General features: G+C 47.8%; 1 protein-coding gene across 1 annotated transcript in view; it reads right to left on the bottom strand.

The window, feature by feature from the left end:
- ECT2L (epithelial cell transforming 2 like) overlaps window positions 1-19,196 on the bottom strand; it is a 566,170-nt gene that overhangs the window by 260,571 nt on the left and 286,403 nt on the right. Inside the window, exon 12 of the mRNA XM_086927539.1 lies at window positions 2,459-2,641. Within this exon, the coding sequence (XP_086783665.1) occupies window positions 2,459-2,641 (183 nt within the window). The remainder of the gene's footprint in view (window positions 1-2,458; window positions 2,642-19,196) is intronic.

Here is a 19,196-nt window from a genome sequence, read left to right as displayed (position 1 = left end):
GTTTAGTGTGCACAGTGGGGACAGGGCAGGCATTGCCATCAACCTTGTCGGACAAGCAGTGATTACTTTCTGTTTGCTGGGTGCGTTCGGGGCTTTGGAGTTCATGTCCATGCACGCTGAGGTAAACCTCTCCTTTGACCTACGCTGGTGCCCAATTAAAACAAAAAAGTTACATTGTTAAACACAGTAAAAAAAACAAGTGGCACGCACGTCACGCCTTTGTGGGCACAATCATAGCTCCTCCCACAGCCTATTGGTGTCTATTACGCGCTTGGTGCGCGTAAAAGACACCAATAGGCAATGGGAGGAGCTATGTGCGTGCTTGGCGCCAATTGCGTGCAGACATTTACAATAAGACGCACGCTAAGGCCAATGGGGGAGCTCAAAAGGAAACGCACATGCACGAGCATGTGCGATTCCTAGGGCAGCTCACAATCCCCGTTTTTTACCTACAAAAGCTCCCGCGACTTGCGTGAGCACTGCTATGCAGTGCACCGCAGGTCGCAAGACCTAAAAAGACACTGTGTGGTGAAAAGGAGACTTACCCTACTTCCAAAGCTTCAGCTAGGATAGAGGCATGGAAGAGATATGGTAGGGCTGCTTTTCCAGTCGTTACCCCGCTCTTTGATCAATGACCATACAAACCACAGTGTTTACATGTCCCCACCAGTTAACTCTTGCTCCTCTCAATCTGTCCCTCTCCCACTCCCTCTTTCTGCCCACATTCACAATCAACTTTGCTCTTCCCTATAGCAGAATCTTTTGATGCAGACAACAGTAGCAAAGACACGTGCCATTTCCTATTTTAGGCAACGGATGAATCAGACTCTCTCAAAGCAGGGTCCAGCCAGCAAAGTGTGCTGAGCGAGTCTACTGCGCAGTGCGGTACCAGCCTGCCTTGGAAGAGGGGTGCGATGGCCCAAATTGTTCTTCACAAAACTCTGAGATTATGGCCCTGCTGGAACTTTTTAGGGAGAAATCAACTGTCCCCTACAACTTCAACAGTTTTTCTTGTGACAGAGGTGGAGAAGGAGGAGGATGATGATGCAATAAAAATAATTTATAGGGAGACTGTCACTGTCTTGTAACACCACCTTACCACCCCTCTATCTGGCAAAACACAGACCCTTTTTTACCCCCACCACTATTTGTAGGTTTCCAGAATTTTGTTCTTTTCCATTTACAGTACTAAGGGAAGGAAAGGCACAGGGGATTCCTCCCGTAGGATTGAAAAATCACTCAGGTCCTCATTATGAGTAGTCCGGTTTTATGGTGATAAGAATTGCACACGATTAAAATGGACACAAAGGTGGACAGAATTTAATGTGAGAGGTAACAGTGGCCTATTACTAGTTTTGCCACAAAAGTGGGGAATCAGATCTGATTCTGGTGCTTATTGTACCAGAACTTTCATGTCTCTGTGTTTACAGTACACCCACACTCCCCTCCATATGAACATTAGCAGGTTTGATCTGCTGATATGTAACCAGTAATCACATTTTTATCATCGCTAGTACGTAGCAGCTGCGATAAACACAGCAAAACTCATCATTCCAATATGTGTGGTAACAGGAGTTACTGTGTGAGTGCCCAGGCCAATTTTAATAATACCTAACGGACACCATCTTGTCTTAATCACATGAATGCATTATAGGCTTTAGCAACTACCGACTAAGAAGGTATTTTGCATAGGACAGCCATGGGCAGAATGGGAGACAAGGGAGTGCGATATTATGTTCTCTTCTCAACCTTCGCAAATGTTACTCAAGTATATATACGAGGAGGGAAGTACATACTTGTTTTGCTAATGGTTTCTACTCTACCAGGATGGAGTTGTCACATGTTTAATGAATGCAACACTGTCATCTGTGCTTAAGAACCAAGCTGCTGGGTACAATTTCATTGCTGATGGAGGGTATATCGATCAGTGCCCAGAGTTTTTTTGTTATACGTTGCTGGAGTTACTTGCTCAAGGTGGGTTTTATTTAGAATAAAGCTTTATTATCAAAAAAACAATCCTGCTACTGAGATTTATTTCTGAAATTGCCCTTTGACAACAGCATGCAAAAGAAGTTTTCCAGCCACTCGTAATGAAGACATAATATGGGCGTAGCTCACTTTGGAGCAAATAAAGTAATTGACACAAAGAAAATGAAAAATGTGGAATCAAGTTTGAAATCAGCAAAATTTATAATAGAGAAACAAAATCCCCCAAAATAGACAGGACCAAAATCATCGCTATTTCCCACACAATCATAGTTCTGAAACATCAGTCAAAGGTGAACCATCAACATTTTGTTTATGTACAAAGCAAATCTGGACTATATGCTAAATAGCAAAGTTAAAAAGGCTGGGATGACACATTAAATAGATTGTGAATAGTTCAAACCCTTGAGCTTTCAAATGTGGCCTTTACATAGTGTCCAGTGCTACCCACAGATGACAAATAAACACTCACCAATGATCCTGCCTGAGACAGTTGTCTGCAATTCCCTGATATACGGTCGCATTTGTTTCCTGATGGCCTTCATGGCTTCCTCAAGGACGTCTGCAAGTAGGCACCAAGTCTGTAGCTTCACTTCACTGAAGTACACAGAAGGGGGAAGGCCATTTCTCCGATTTCCCAGCCACTCGCTCATAACTGTTGAGGAAACATGCAAAACAGCAATAAAACAGTCTGGTTCTCTGACAAGACTCCATCTGTGATAAAGATTGGCATTGTGTTGGGAATATTGTTCCTTACCTGGTGTGGTTAACTAATTAGGACTACACTGGTTTGAATGGAGTGCTTTATTAACGGTTTAACAAAGAACTATAAAGACTAGAGAACGTTTATAGTGGAATTAAACTAATCAGCATTTGTAGAGCATGGCACTGTCACATCTGGGGCTATCTGGTAGCTGGGGTTCGAGGTCTCTACCGAAATGAGGGGGGGGGGTCGATCTCTGGCAATGATACCCACAGGAATTGTGAGAAACGCAGGCACGAAAATGCTGGGAAGCCATTTGGCCATGGTGGCTGTGTTGGAAAGGTCTTGGCTTATAGCTGCTACCTTTGTCACGAAAGTAGCGAAAGGAAGAGTGTAGCTGGCGTGGGGCCATGGTGAGCCCCAACGACCTAGCGGTGACCCTACTCTGCTCGAAGCACTCAAGTGCTGAGTCGTACGAGTTACTTACCTTCGGTAACGATGTATCTGGTAGAGACGTTGTCTAGCCGCAGATTCCTTAACTTAGAATATCCCCAGGTGTCAGACTGTATCCGGAATTTTTTTTGCAGCAGCACCTCTGCACGCCGAGGGATGGCGCCACACGACCCAGTCCTGATGTCGTCCACGTACGTGACATCAGGAAGGTCATGTAAGTCCCCCCGGCGTGCTGACGTCAGTTTTCTTCAGAGAAACCTTTCCGCGGCACAACGCGGAGCCACCAACAAAAAACTGTGAAAGTATGGGAACAGTGTGCGAGGGATGAAAAATATGTGAACAAAGAAGAGGATGGTGCAAGGCACCATTGTAAAAGACAGAAGCAGACACTGCTTACATATAAGTGAAAGCTGTGAGAAAGAGCCCTGCAAGGGAAGCAAAGACCGTTACCCAAGTGCAACAAAGGAAGAGCATCTTAACAGACAGGAATAGACTGTCATTACAATTTTAGAACTGTGCCCTCCAGAAACCATGGAGCACAGAAAGAGCAACAGTCCATTGCAGGAAGGTATGAAAAGGCTGTCCCTTCCCTGATAATAAAGGAGGTTTGAAACAGAGCACAACCGATCCCTAAAGAGGACAACTATAGAGGAGAAGAGGACCTTGAGTCAATAGAGAAGGCGGAAGGAGGGGAAGGTAACTGGAGAGAAAAATGAATCTCATAGTAAAGGTGAATCAAAATGCACCATATCACAGGAAAGACGCTCCTCAGCAGAAGTTAACTGTATATGGAAACGTTCAGAGGGGTGAAACAATCTGAACTTCCTTGAGAGAAAAACCCACGGCAACTGAAAGAGGCCAGTGGAGAACACCACTCTGCAAGGTCCTCGCTGAACGGGAAGGCTGGGTGGGCGTTAAGGAATCTGCGGCTAGACAACGTCTCTACCAGATACATCGTTACCGAAGGTAAGTAACTCATACATCTGATAGAGACATCTAGCCGCAGATTCCTTAACTTAGAATAGATACCACAGCCATACCCCAAACAGGAGGTGGACTGCGAGAGAACAACAGGAAGCGCCAAGCCTTTGATCCGGCCACAGAGTGACAGACAATGGGGGATGCTGTGGCGAAACAGCTAGAGAGCAACCCAAGCAGCTCGGAAGAGCAGAAACAACGGGATGCCAGACATCCCGAAATGCCAGAATGGTGCCACACTATACGCGCATTTAAACAACAGGTAGAAACTGCACCAGCCATATACCAGAACAAAGAAGAGAGAGAGAGAGGAAGAAGGACCATCCTCAGCTTAATGGTGCATCCTGTGGACACCGACCAAAGCACGAGAAGAACATGAAGAGAAGTAACCAGAGCCAACCAGACCAGCCTATGGAAGGAAGGCTGAAGGAGCTTTTGCCAAGAACCCAAAGGGCAAGAGGTAGAAACTGAGCAACGCTTTAAGAAAAGCGGGCGGGTTAAGAAACAAGCCAAATGCACACCCAGTCCCCAAGGGGGGGAACAGGGGTGAACAACAGTAATTGAAAGCCCTCTGAAGCAGGGCACCACAGAAACATGCGGCAGGCAACAGCCACATAGACCTCAAGGTGGTGTAGTCAAAGAAAGCAGAAGAATGCCCGTCCGGGCAGCATGAAGGCCAAAGGGAGAATCAACCCACGAATATAGATCTGCAAGGAGTAGACCAAGGACAACTGCCAGCACAAGAGCTGTCCAGCAGGCCTAGCTTATAGAATAGTAGGGTGATACCTAGGAAAGAGGCACATCCAAAGGAAGTGGCCACTAAAAGCTCCAAGGCTTTGAAACGTGAGAAGAGTCTCAGACTCTGAGACCAAACCTCTAACTGGAGGAAATAACCGGCGTCCAGAAAGAGATAAGTACAGTGTCCGAACCCTAGTAAAGGGGGCAGTTGTAAAATTGGAAAACCACCCCAGTAAGTGCAAGCAAAGAGGGACCATATGGGCAATCCCGCAACACACTGACAAGCTCCCCAACACATGGAGACATTGGTCCAGACCTTACATCCTCAAAGAGAGGCGAGGACGTAGAAAGAGGAATACTCATAGCATTTGGCATAGATACATGAATATATATATATATATATATATATATATATATATATATATATATATATATATATATATATTCACTGAAAAAACCATTGGTTATAAACCATATATAGTTAGGGATTAGCCTTTTCAAAACCTTATTTTACTCACACAAAACCATTGAAATTTCATATATAGTTAGTTCCACTAACTATATATCGCGCACCCGCAATCCACTGCTGATGATGTCACATATTACATCATTCATGACATGGTTAGTGACATCACTGATGACATCACTGATGACATCTCAAATGACATCACTGATGACATCACTGATGACAACATCCAGTGACTGTATGTTTCTGTAAAGTTAAAATATGTCTTACATATTGAAGAATGAGTGGATGTATAAGTGTCTGGATGAAGGATTTAGTAGGTGCATGACTGACTGTATGAGTGAGTGATTAAATGTGTCTCACTGAGTGCATGGGTTAGTGACTAAACTGTTTTAATTTGTGCATCATTATATCTGTTGTTCTACAAACTGCTGCATATGTTGATCAGTAGCTATATGAGTAACTGTATGGGTTATTCATTGGTTGTCCAAGTATTTGTATGGGAAACTGAGTGTGTGTGTATGGGTGGCTGGGAGGTGTGTGACTCTGTACATAGATGTGTGAGTAGTTGATTCACTATATGTATGGGTTCAAAAGTGCATGTGGAAACAGCTGTATGGGCGGTTGACTGTGCATGAGTGTATTAGTGAGTGAATGGATATCTCAGTGCTACATGTCAAAGTAAGTACATATGTAAAACACAGTACATGTGAGAGTTGACATATATAAATAACTGTGCATAAGAGCCAGTGAATGTGTGAGTGGCTGTATGGATCATTGTGAACATGTATCAGGGATTGTATAAGAGAGTAAAGTAAATATGTGTTAGTATATGTTTGAATAAGTAAGGTGTGTATAACTGTATAGTTGAGAAAATGGAGGTGTGATTGATTTTTTGCATAACTGACTAGGTGTGTGAGTAACTCCATGGATGAGTGACAGTCTGTGACTGTCTGTTTACACTGATTGTATCTAAGGTTATATTAGAGTCTGAAGAGGTTCATGGTATTATCACATGAATGATATCATCAGTGATGTGATCAGTCATGTCAAATGAGATGTTATCAGTGATTTTATCAGTGATGTCATTTGAGATGTCATCAGTGATGTCATTTGAGATGTCATCAGTGATGTCATTTGAGATGTCATCAGTGATGTCATCAGTGATGTCACTAACCATGTCATGAATGATGTAATATGTGACATCATCAGCAGCGGATTGCGGGTGCGCGATATATAGTTAGTGGAACTAACTATATATGAAATTTCAATGGTTTTGTGTGAGTAAAATAAGGTTTTGAAAAGGCTAATCCCTAACTATATATGGTTTATAACCAATGGTTTTTTCAGTGAATTTTCAAGGTTTTGTAAATGCAAATTCCTAACTATATATGGCCTATAACCTATGGTTATTTCAGTGAATTTCATTGTTTTTTTAATAGCAAATATCAAAAGCTGTAAAATGTCAAGTACGTGATAGGTAAAAACTTTTTCGTGTTTATGCACGCTGATGTGCTTTGAACGCTGCCCCCCTCCCCTCTTTTCTCTTAGTAGTACTCTCTCTTTGCAGATAGTGAAGAGTAGTTAACGCAGGCCTTTACCCCCGTTGTAATCCGTCGTGCCTGCTTGTCTCTCCATTTGATTGATTGTTATCCAAGCATTTACTGTTTTACAATTGATTCTCTTTGGTTCATTCTCTATTTACAAACAAGCACAAAGTCGCAATACTCTGTTTAGTCTTTGCAGATAGTGAAAAATCGTGAAAAATCGTGTAAAAAAAGAAAAGTAATCGAGCAAAATCAGTAGGCCACTAATTGGATCTCTTTTTGACCTCGCTAAAATAGAAACATTAGGAACAACCCTTCATGAGAAATACGAAAATAGTGAGATGAACTGAGCTCCACACCATGAGGGCTGCAAGACAGCTCGGCTCCGTCACCCACCCCGCCCAAAATAACGACAAACCCTATGCAAATATTAAAAATATAGACAACACACCAGCAAAGTAACAGGGTAAAACATTTTATTAAATAACTATTTACATTACGTTGGTTTATGAGATGATGTCAGTAGTGGACCGATGTGTGAATAGGTCGGAAGCAGCACAAGGCGCCAAGATCCGGATGGCAAGTCCTGGATGTTGGGTGCCATAGTTCAGAGTTCTGAGTTTGAGCCTTTTTCAATGCCTGTTTTTTGTTGTTTCCCCTCCATCCAAAACAAAAAAAAAATATAAAACTGTGCAAAAATACAAAAAAATCAAAAAATGTTTAGAAAAGCAGTGCTTGTAAGACTGTCTGAAGCTTATTTCCACCTACTGCAGCTTCACTATTCTCAAAGTAAGTGAGGGTCGTTTGTGGACCTGACTGCATTTGAAAACAATGTTATATGGTACCTCCCTAAACCGCTTGACGGAGGCCCCCGAGGGGCGGTGTGATGGCACGGACTCGGAGAAGACGCTTGGCTCCGACCTCCTCCCCAAGTCTTATAGCACTGGTGTAGCCTGAGATCGCCCCCGACATAGGCGGCCGGCTCCCGGGGTCCGGCGGAACTTTTTGCCTTTTGATGACTCTTCTATTCTGGACTTTGTCCCACAATCCGTTTGACCTGAAGACACGCTGTAGTTGGGCGCCCCTTTACCGTTTTAGTTGCCATTCCGCCCGCTTTTGCTACACTGTGCCTCTTCCGCCATTCAGCTGTTTACCGCCCGCTCTTGCGACTACAGCGTCTCGCTCACCATGTAGTTGAGTTGCTCCCGCTCTTGCGGTGCAGCGATAGGCGACTGCCACAGGACTCTCAAAATGGCGGCTGACTCTTCGGTTTTGGGCCTGGTCCACTAAAATGGCCCTGGGACACCTTGGAACTCGGACGCTTCCCTGATAGGGCTTGGGTCCCATTCTCGAAAGCGTCCCCTCAGCCGTGAAGATTCTACAAAAGTCTTGGGGGCCCCCGACTCCCGCAGGCTTCTGGTGGGGAGCGGCTGCCATGTCTGCTCGTGGAATGGCCACGACGGAGCTACGAGATGGTAGTGCTCTCATGCTGACGCCAGCTTTAGTCTGAAACATCCAGAAACACTGTAGACTACCAATTCGATCAGTTCCGGTAGCGCCCCAACATGACCCGGTAGAGAAGAACTTGCCCTCCCCTCTTTGACTGATGGTTCTTGTTGCCTGTCCCCTCTGTTGTCATTTAACAGAACTTTTTGGACTGCTGAAAGGGGTTGTGTTCCGAACGCTGGTTGGGGGAGACATTTTGACTATATTCTTGACCTACGTTGTCGCGTAATGCGTTATATGACACGCCGCGTTAGCGCACCCGGAAGTGATCCGGGGCGCGGCGCGCAGCGCGTAACATAAGCATAACAGGTCATGTGACTTGTTAATAAAACTTTTCATTGGTTCATTTTACTTTTGTTATTTTAATGATGAAAAGCTTGGTCATATGACCTAAAAATTACGCTTTTTATTGGTTTCGAACATTATTTTTTTTAAAACATATATGTTATAATATTCCAGGCTAATGTACTTTCCCGGAAAATTTACAACTGTCCTGCAAGTAAAATATATTCCTTTTTCGAGAAAAAGGGCGTTTCTTCGTTCCATGACGGAGCCGTTGAGTAAAAGAGACTCGGCCTGCTGTCTTAGTCGCCGATACGCCTGATTATCAGATTCTTATCGATCACTTTATGTTGCAGGAGTAGAAAACACAACTGCCCTTGACCATTTATCTTTACTGCGTTCCTACATATTATACCTTTTATCCGTCATGTAATTGGACTGCTTTATTTCACTTGCCTTTTACTGATTCGAAAACAGTGACTAAAAGTAAAAACTTTACCAATGTAAATACTACTACCATGTTTTGTTTTAAAAACCTTTATTGTGAAAATGTCAGTATACAAATACGGGCCTATAACCACGTGGGCCGGCCACGGAGCAAACTGAAATCGTATATGATGAGGAGACATTTACATTATAGAGGAACGTAACGAGCGAGCCATTAGGTTGCAAGAACTAAGATGTCTAACAGTTGCGGAATCGGTGGACGTACATTTTGTAATTAAAATACGACAGGGCCACTTACAAAAAAGTTATCTAAATATACATTTGCGTGCAAGTACCATGGGTGACGTTAATTCGAACTTTCAATAGTACAGTAATAAATAACACATCAGAACTTAATATCAATAGGGATGTCGAAATATTCAATCAATTCTCGTCCCCGCCCGCCATGAGCATCAAAACTGCATTCATATCTCGTGATATCAAGGTTGTTCAACCAGTACACAACAAGGAGTTACGAGTCCCATTTATACCGGCGCCATTTTGGGCGAGGCCGGGCAGGTCCAAGATATAGTCAAAATGTCTCCACCAACCATCGGCCAGACCAGAACCCCTTTCGGCCCTTTATGCTACAAGATGGTGTCTTCCATTCAGAAAATATTGTTGGCAGCATTTTGAAAGGAAAGATAAACAGCCGTTCTCCTAGTGAGTCTCACATTGTTACATTTAGGAAGAATGTTGAAGAGTAATATGTGGAAAATCTGAAGCCATTTTTCTACAAACTCTCAATCAGCCTTGGATGGAAAAAAAAATCCTGAAGAATGTACAAACTGAAAACCAATTTTTGTCTGTATAGCATCAACAGCAACGCTTGAGTCAGCTTTGTGTCAAGCCGCCATTTTCATTCAATCAATAGCGTCCCCCTGCACACATTCAGGGACCTGGTCGTGTCTTCAGGTGAAACGGATTGTGGGACAAGAAGCAGAAAGGAAAAGGAAAAAAGTTCCGCCGGACCTCTGGAGCCGGCCGCCTATGTCATGGGCGATCTTTGGCCACACCAGGGCAATAGTGAAGCTGCAGCAGGTGCAAATAAGCTTCAGACAGTCTTACAAGCACTGCTTTTCTAAACATTTTTTGATTTTTTTGTATTTTTACACAGTTTTATATTTTTTTTTTGTTTTTGATGGAGGGGAAACAACCAAAAACAGGCATTGAAAAAGGCTCAACAGTGCAGGGCGCCTTGTGCTGGTTCCGACCTATTCACACATCGGTCCACTACTGACATCACCTCATAAGCCAACGGGGCACCCCACGCCGACTTTCGACACAGCATTGTAGGATGGCCACACCAGTGCGGCAACTTGCTGGACACCACCTCGGTGCCATCCGGATCTCGGCGCGTTCGAGTCACTGTACCGCAAGAGTGACCGGAACTCAGCTGGACACGCCGTCTTTCGGCGCAGCATTGTAGGATAGCCACACCAGTGCAGCAACTTGCTGGACACTAACTCGGTGCCATCCGGATCTCGGCGCGTTGTGCTGCCTTCGGCCTATTCGCACACCGGTCCGCTACTGACGCCGCCTCACGTGCCAACGGATTTTCTACGCTTTTTGTAGCCCTATGCCGCATAACAGGTCATGTCACTTGTTTATAAAAGTTTTCATTGGTTCATTTTACTTTTGGTTTCCTAAAGATGGAAGGCTTGGTCATATGACCTAAAAATAACACTTTTCATTGGTTTAGAACATTTTTTTTTCCCAAACGATGAAAGCCCCACCTTGTTTCTGGATGATTCAGACTGAAGCTGGCGTCAGCATGAGAGCACCACCATCTCGTGGCTCCGTCGTGGTCATTCCGCGAGCAATCATGGCAGCCGCTCCCCACCGGAAGCCTGCAGGAGTCGAGGGCCCCCAAGACTTTTGTAGAATCTTCACGGCTGAGGGGACGCTTTCGAGAATGGAGCCCAAGCCCTAGCAGGCAAGCGTCCGAGTTCCAAGGTGTCCCAGGGCCATTTTAGTGGACCAGGCCCAAAACCGAAGAGCCGGCCGCCATTTTAAGAGTCCTGTGGCAGCCGCCTATCGCTGCACTGCAAGAGTGGGAGCAACTCAACTACATGGTGAGCGAGACGCTGTAGCCGCAAGAGCGGGCGCAACTCAGCTGGATGGCCGCCACCTGGGGAGGCCCGTTCACGCCGCCTCCCCAACGCCCCCCCCCCCCGGGCCGCCCCACGCCAATTTTCGGAGCAGCATTGTAGGATACCAAAACCAGTGCGGCAGTTTACTGGACATCACCTGGGTGCCATCCACATCTCAGCGCGTTCTGCTGCCTTGGGACTATTCGCACAACAGACCGCTACTGACGAGGCCTCCCCCCGCACCACCCGGGACGCCCCACGCTGTTTTTCTGAGCTGCATTGTAGGATCCCAAAAACCAGTGCGGCACTGGGTGCCGTCCAGAACTCAGCACGTTGTGCTGCCTTGGGACTATTCGCACAAAAGACAGCTTCTGACCATTGTTGCTTTTTTTTGTCAAAAATGTTTAAATGTTTGTTACAGTTTTTGTTCCGTTCGTTATATTTAAAAGTTAATAAAGTTTTATAATCCTACTTTGTTGGAGTGCTATATATTTTTTAAAAATCGGGTGAATGGGGCCTTGAATCGGGTTATTGTCATGTGTGGGCTTTGCAAGTGTACTGCTACAGGATCGGACATTTCAAACTCAAATGCACGTTCTTTTTCTTACCTTTCCGAAGCATGGAGCGCAATAGCAGGCAGAGAAAGGGTGATGCAAGTGTTGAACACTGCCTGGCAAGTTGCTGGCAGTGCCCCCCCCCCCCCGCCCGCTCCTGAAAGAGGACACACACACACCGCCGCCCCGAGTACTTCACAGATCTTTAAAAGACCATGCGCTTGTTCATGAGGCTTAAATGGTTTATCACCCCTTCTAGAACCCCTGCATCGACCCTCTGACGTTTCCTGGAAGAATTACCACGTAACACAATACCAAGCCCTGTCACCTGAAACCCCCGAGGAATCGTGGGGCATATTATCAAGGGGGTTTATCTCCGCTTTTTTGGCTTTAAAAGCCAAGAAAGCGGAGATAAAATTATCTCCCTATTACCAAGCTGTCGCTAACACCAGTTAGTGACAGCTAAAAGGAGATAGCGACCATCTTGGGCCCCGCTTTGCATGTCAGTGATATTTATCACTAATGACATGCAAAGTGGGCGTGCCAAGATGTTAGCGACTGGAAACAGTCCCTAACATCGCTATCTCCTATTATTAACTTTTGGAGATATTCGCGCTAAGCGCGAATATCTCAAAAAGCTAACACCTGCCCTGAGCAGTTCTTAGCCATGTTATCCAATGGGAGGTGGATAACATGGCTAAGAGCATTTGCTCGATAATGCATGAATATCGCTGACTTTTCAGCGATATTCATGCATTGCGGCCGTTTTTTATCGCATTTGCGATAAACCTTGCTAATAGCAAGGTTTATCTGCGATAAAAATCGCCGATGTGCGGCGATAATTTTTGTCTCTAAACAAGTTAGAGACAAAAATGATCGCTAGTTGTTGGTAATATGCCCCCGGGTTTTTGCTTGCAGAAATCGGGAGGCGGGAGACTAGCACTGAAATCAGTAGTCTCACGCCTGAATCGGGAGGGTTGGCATGTCTGGATTCTCTACAGCTGGGGCCATAAACTACATCCGCAGGGCTAGGTGATAGCCTGGGACCGGCCTGGCATCTAAAATGGCTGCCGTGCACGACAAAATTGTGGCATTGGAAAAAAGGCAAGATGGCGCAGACAATGTTTATCAATAAGGATTCATTTATAACAAAATATTTTATCGCAGTGACAAATTGGCGGTCAACACTTCCTGATTTCCATCGAATCGAACGTTAACAGACGTCACGCAGCAAAAAAAAAAAAAAAAAACACGCACTGCCGCTGGAAGACATGTATCAACATATATGAGCCTCCTCGGCCACCCTCAGAAAACATAAGGGATTAGGATACGTCTCCCGCACCCCCTTATACCTAGTAATTTAATTAAAACGAAGCACAAAATGGCGAATTCCCGTTTCGCTACCAGTTTGCGGCCCAGTTCGCGGCCCGTGAAGCGCTTCTACCGTGAATTTTTTTTTTTTTTTCCCCCCACGGGACCCTTTAATAACCCCAACAACATTCCTAGGGGGTCAAGAGGGGTATACCTTGCCCCCTTTCATTAAATTCCCCCTTCGTTTTTCACCTCTTCTTCTCTCTCGATCCTACCGAGAGATAAGATGGCGGCCGCTCAGGACTGTTTAGAATGTTGACAGACACCAGGGAGCCAATCAGCTTCGCATCGCAAAGTTCCGTTTCGCGAAAAGTAAGCGGACCGGAGCGCAGCCCGGAGCGCTGTTACAGATATATATCTTGTTTTGAACGTTAATTTCTCAAAATCCACTGGAGCACATATATTGAGACCTAGCAAAGGCACATCGGGCTAACAGTCCCTACAATTTTGCCAAGTTTCGTGCAAATCCATTCAGCCGTTCGAGCTAAAAGTGAGGCCAAAGGCCCTATGGAAATTAACATGGGAAAAACGCGTTTTGGGACCCCCCTTTTTTCTCTGCCCCCCCTTGACGAAACCCCCCCAAATTTTCAGGGGCTGCTCAGAAACAAAATGTGCCATTTTCCTGAAAATTTCAGCCGATTCCGTCCACAAACGCCAAAGTTATTAGACATAGAATTTTCAAAAGTCCCATAGAGAAAAAATCCTAACTATATATACCTACTGGCGACCGCCAGTAGGTAATATATATATATATATATATATATATATATATATATATATATATATATATATATACACACATATATAACTAGCCAGGACAATGCAACATAGCCGTATAGGAACACCCCTAGTACAGTAATGACAGGCGGAAACCGCATACAAGAGGAGAAGAACCATGAAACCCCCTGAAGGAGATGAAACAGGCAAAAGGCAGAACAATCCATGGTGTACAGAAGATGGCGCCAGGGGAAAACATTGAACACCTTAAAACAGAATTTAACAGCACCAGATGACACATGGAGCTCACAGGATCACTATGGCCAGGTGAGATAGGCAGAGCTATATAATAGCATACAAGTACCCCACATGGAGTATGCACACTCCAAACAACGGGGAACACCTCTTTGGGCAAACCACAGTCAGAGGACCAGACACAGTAACCTGTGGAATACTGCCACAGCAGGCCAACTGTCAGCTGAAAGCACAATTCATCCAAAGGATGCCAATAAAAGGGTAATCACCCTTGATCATACGAAAAAAAGACCTCAGGTTAACTGCCAATGTAAAACACAGAACGCATCAAAAGAATGCTTAATGAAAAGGCACCACCATAGAAGACAGGCCTAAGTGGGAGGGCGAAAGCCCGCAAGGAGGCGGTGAACCACGGATTCGGCATGAGCAACAAACAGCAAAACCCCATCAAACGGTAAATCAACCAGTCGCTCCCGGGTATTCACAGGGAAGGGGCTATCTCTCAACCAAGCGGGACGCCTTTAGGCGATAAAACAAGCCATAGCCCGGCCTAAAAAATCTGCAGCATCCAAGGCCGAGCGAATCTTGAATTCGGCAAGGTCACTGCGATGCCTAAGGAGATGAAGGAGGTTGACACGAGCGCCTTCAGAGGTGGCAGAAAGCAAGGACTCTGCAGAGTCCCACAGGGAAGAGGTAGCCCGAGCCAAAACACACACCGTATTTAAGGACCGTAGGGCAGCACTAGTGGAGGCAAAGATGTTCCGACCCCATGATTCAAGCAAATAGGATCATGTGGAGCAGGGCAGTGGCGGTGCAAAACTGAACGAGCTACCGGAACCCCTGAAGCAGGCCGAACCCAGGTACCCAAAAGGACATCATAAAGGGAAGCTTCAAAGGGCAGAAGTGGCTCCATATTCCCAGACCCACGGTGAAGGACCTCTGGCAGAGGTTCCACAGACAAGGGGGCTGAAGGGGGTTGCATGTTCAAGATGCGAGTGGCCAAGGAGACTAATCTCAGAAAAAACGCACTAGCTTCGGTAGCACTCCGTGGAGGAGACAGCAGCTCATTAGTAGGAGAGGGCTGTAAGCTTACCCTCCCATGACACTGAGGGTGCGACCAATGTCCCACTGAACGGAGCCGCATTGAAGAATGACGATTCTGATGGGGCTCTTGAGGAGGCGAAGAGCCCGCCGGGTCTGGAGGCTCCTGAGGAGGCTCCACAAATTCTAAGGTTGGCATAGGCAAGAATACATCCGGCATCGCTGAGCGTGAGGGCAACTCTCTCCAGAGACCTCTGTAGAAGAGCTAGCCACCTGGCATTGACGCCGCGCCGAAACAACATCTGTGGGCGCTGGTCGTGCTTCGTCAGGCGCTGACTCGACTCCATCCGGTGTCAAGTTGGCCCCATCCGGCGTCGAAACCACGACAAGCTCCCCTTCCGAAGAAGAAGAAGGAGGAGGCGGAGCCGGGGAGGCAAGCCTCTGGCGCTGCACCGGCGTCGACTCTGCCTCAACCACGACAGGCTCCGACGAAAGAAGCGGAGGTGGAACCGGGGAGGCGAGTTTAAGGCGCCAGAACGGCGCCGACCCCGGCTCCGGACAAGCGGCTGCTTACCCGGAAGCCTGGGGCGGGCTCAAAGCAAGGGTCTGAGCACCGCCAACCACCTGCGACACCACAGGGAGCCCGGGGGACTATGCGCGTGTCAGGGGTGCCGTTGGTCGTAGAGGGGAACCCAGCCATGCAGAGCCCTGATGACGCCATGTGGACCGTAGAGGGGGACCCAGCCAGGCCACGCCCTGACGACACCACATCTCCGACGTCCCTGGGGGGCAAGGGCTCAATTGGCGCCAGGGGCACACCCACCAGCGAGTCTGTTGGGATCCCACAAGAAGCGGAGGCCCCAAGGACACCCCAGGAATGGGAGAGGACCCAAGGGAGGCCTGCAAGGCCGGGCATAGGCCTCTATTTTGGCACGAAGCGCCCCTGCACCCGGATAGGGTGGATAGAGGGGGGGCGACTGTCGGGGGCGCGCACGTCCAGAATGTTCCAGGAACCAGTGCCCCCGACCACAGAAGAAAGTGAGGTCGATGACCTCAGCGACATGTGCCTCGACTTACCTACAAGTGGCGAACGATGGCCCCGGGCCCCAGAAGGCGATCAACAGCGGAACCGGAAAGAAGAGGGATCTGCTGGCGATGAAGAGGCTGAGAGATGAGATGACTCCAACCGGGACAGCCGTGCCGAGAGAAGCTTCATCCGGCGCTCCCGCCGGGACTTCGGGTTAAGGTGTTGGCAGGCGTCGCAGTCTGTGGAGTTGTGGTGCTCGCCCAAACACCACATACAAATAAGATGCGGGTCTGTCGCGGACATCTGCCGCGGACATCTGCCGCGAACAGGAAGAACCCAGAGAGTCCGCCTCCCTCCGTTCAGATCCGAGGCCACCGAAGTCATCTGCAGCGTACCACAAGGATCTTCACTCAGCCCAACCCTCTTCAACGTCTACATGAGCCCCCTCGCGGCCATCGCACGCCAGCACAACCTCAACATCATCTCCTATGCCGACGACACCCAGCTCATCCTCTCCCTCACCAGCGACCCCACCACCACCAGAGCCAACCTACATGAAGGGATGAAAAACGTCGCCGACTGGATGAGGAACAGCCGACTTAAACTGAACTCGGACAAGACGGAAGTCCTCATCCTTGGATCATCACCCTCCGCCTGGGACGACTCCTGGTGGCCCCCGGCCCTGGGCACTGCTCCCAAACCGATGGACCACGCACGCAACCTGGGCTTCATCCTGGACTCCTCCCTGTCAATGACCAGACAAGTCAACGCCGTCTCATCCTCGTGCTACAACACCCTGCGCATGCTCCGCAAGATCTTCAGATGGATCCCCACGGAAACCAGGAAGACCGTCACCCAGGCACTCGTCACCAGCCAACTGGACTACGGGAACACCCTCTATGCCGGAACCACAGCAAAACTTCAAAAAAGACTCCAACGCATCCAGAACGCCCTTGCCCGACTCATCCTCGACATCCCCCGACACAGCCACATCACCGGACACCTGAGAGACCTGCACTGGCTCCCTGTCAGCAAGAGAATCGCGTTCAGACTTCTCACCCACGCACACAAGGCTCTCCACGACCTGGGCCCCAAGTACCTCAACAACCGCATGACCTTCTACACGCCCACCTGCCAGCTACGATCGACCGGCCACACACTCGCCACCGTACCACACATCCGCAGAGCCACCGCCGGAGGAAGATCCTTCTCCTACCTGGCAGCCAAGACGTGGAACTCTCTCCCCACCCACCTTCGGCGAACCCAAGACCATCTCGCCTTCAGGAAGCAGCTCAAGACCTGGCTGTTCGAGCAGTAACCTTCCCCTCCCCCAGCACCTTGACACCCTCCGGGTGAGTAGTGTGCTATACAAATGACGTGATTAATTGATTGATTGATTGAAAGCCTGAAGGCATTGCACACTTTTCCAGACGTGAAGCTTTGAAAAGGGGGCCTGAAAACAGGCCAGAGGAACCGTTCACTCTGGATCCGCGTTGCACACGGAAAAAAAGGAAACTGACGTCAGCGCGCCGGGAAGGACTTATATGACCTCGCCGACGTCACGTACGTGGACGACGTCAGGGCGGGGTCGTGTGGTGCCGTCCCCCAGCGCAACGAGGTGCTGCAAAAAAAAATTCCGGATCCAGTCTGACGCCTGGGGATATTCTAAGTTAAGGAATCGGCGGCTAGATGTCTCTATCAGATCGGTTTTTTAACGAAAATGTGAGTGCTGTTGAAGGGCATGTCGATAAGGGATTGTTGGACATTCCTGAAAAGCCAGATTATCTCAGCCAGGCATGACGGCAGAGTTCCACTGACTAAGAAATAGCTCTGCCCAGCGACTCTGTGTTCAGCCCGCCTCTGATGGTGAGCTTTGCTGCGTTCCTGCCATTGGCAATATCATGGATTCAAGATGGCTCTGGCAGCTCTTGCGCAACCAAGTCTCATACAGTGTGGCTATATCAGCCCACGAGGCATGTGGTGTTCATCGACCTCAGTGCAAGGCTGTTTAAAGAGAAAATACACTTCCCAAAAGGTATCCAGCCCCTTGGATTCCCTGTCCAGTGGAGGGGTAGGGTCACTCTGGGCATTGAGGCCAGCACCATCAGGCTCTCAGAAGATGAGTAGTGGGTGAGGAAGGCAGGGTCCCCAAGAGCAAGGCAGTGGCGACGTCCAATCGTCCAGTGCATCAAGGGTTTAACTGAAGGCCAGTAGGAGTTCTGTGTGGTATACACCTGGCTGAAGCACCTCCATCAGGACATTAGTCTTGACTTCTAAAGGAAGGCATTTGGAGGTTAAGGGCCTCAGCCGCCCTCTTCACTACCATAGTAAAAGATGCTCTCTCCTCTGTAGTTGCACTAGGAGACAAGACCAGTGTCTTGTGAGATATCCAGACCACTGGCATCCTCCAGCTCCTCATACCAGCTGTCATCATCCAGGTGGTTTCCTCATGGGGGTCAGGGTAGCCGCAAGAATCCTCAGATCTACCCCACCCGAAATTTACACAGGGCAGTGCTTCTGTCTTGAACAGATGTTGGGGTCCGGTTGGTGCCAGTGTTTACTTCAAACAACGCCAGTACAGCTCTGTGTTAGAGCCAGGAATGACTATGGGTCGCCAAGAACGGCACCACAGGTCTGAACCCCAGTGAAGGTCATGGATTCCCAACCAGAGTCAGTCTCGATCCAGGAAAAGATCCAGAGAGCCTGACCGGCGCAGAGGGCAGACCTTCCAGCGAAAGTCCAGTCAGTGCTCCTCCCAGACCTGTGGGGCCCAAAGGTACTCCAGAGGGGTCCACAAATCTAATATGAGGTGTATGGTCTCATAAAACTCCTTGAGTTGTGTGGGGAGCACTCTGGCTCCAGGAAAAGTAAGGAGGAGTGGAGTGGACCCAGGCTCAGGCTCCGTGGGAGGAGCGCGACAGTGGGAACTTGACTCATTGCATTGACCTGAGCCCCGTGTGATGACTTGAATTGCAGGGATGAAGGCAAAGAGC

This window comes from Lissotriton vulgaris, chromosome 6 (assembly GCF_964263255.1).
Source record: "Lissotriton vulgaris chromosome 6, aLisVul1.2, whole genome shotgun sequence".
Taxonomy (NCBI): domain Eukaryota; kingdom Metazoa; phylum Chordata; class Amphibia; order Caudata; family Salamandridae; genus Lissotriton; species Lissotriton vulgaris.
This window is presented reverse-complemented; position numbering and strand designations above follow the sequence as displayed.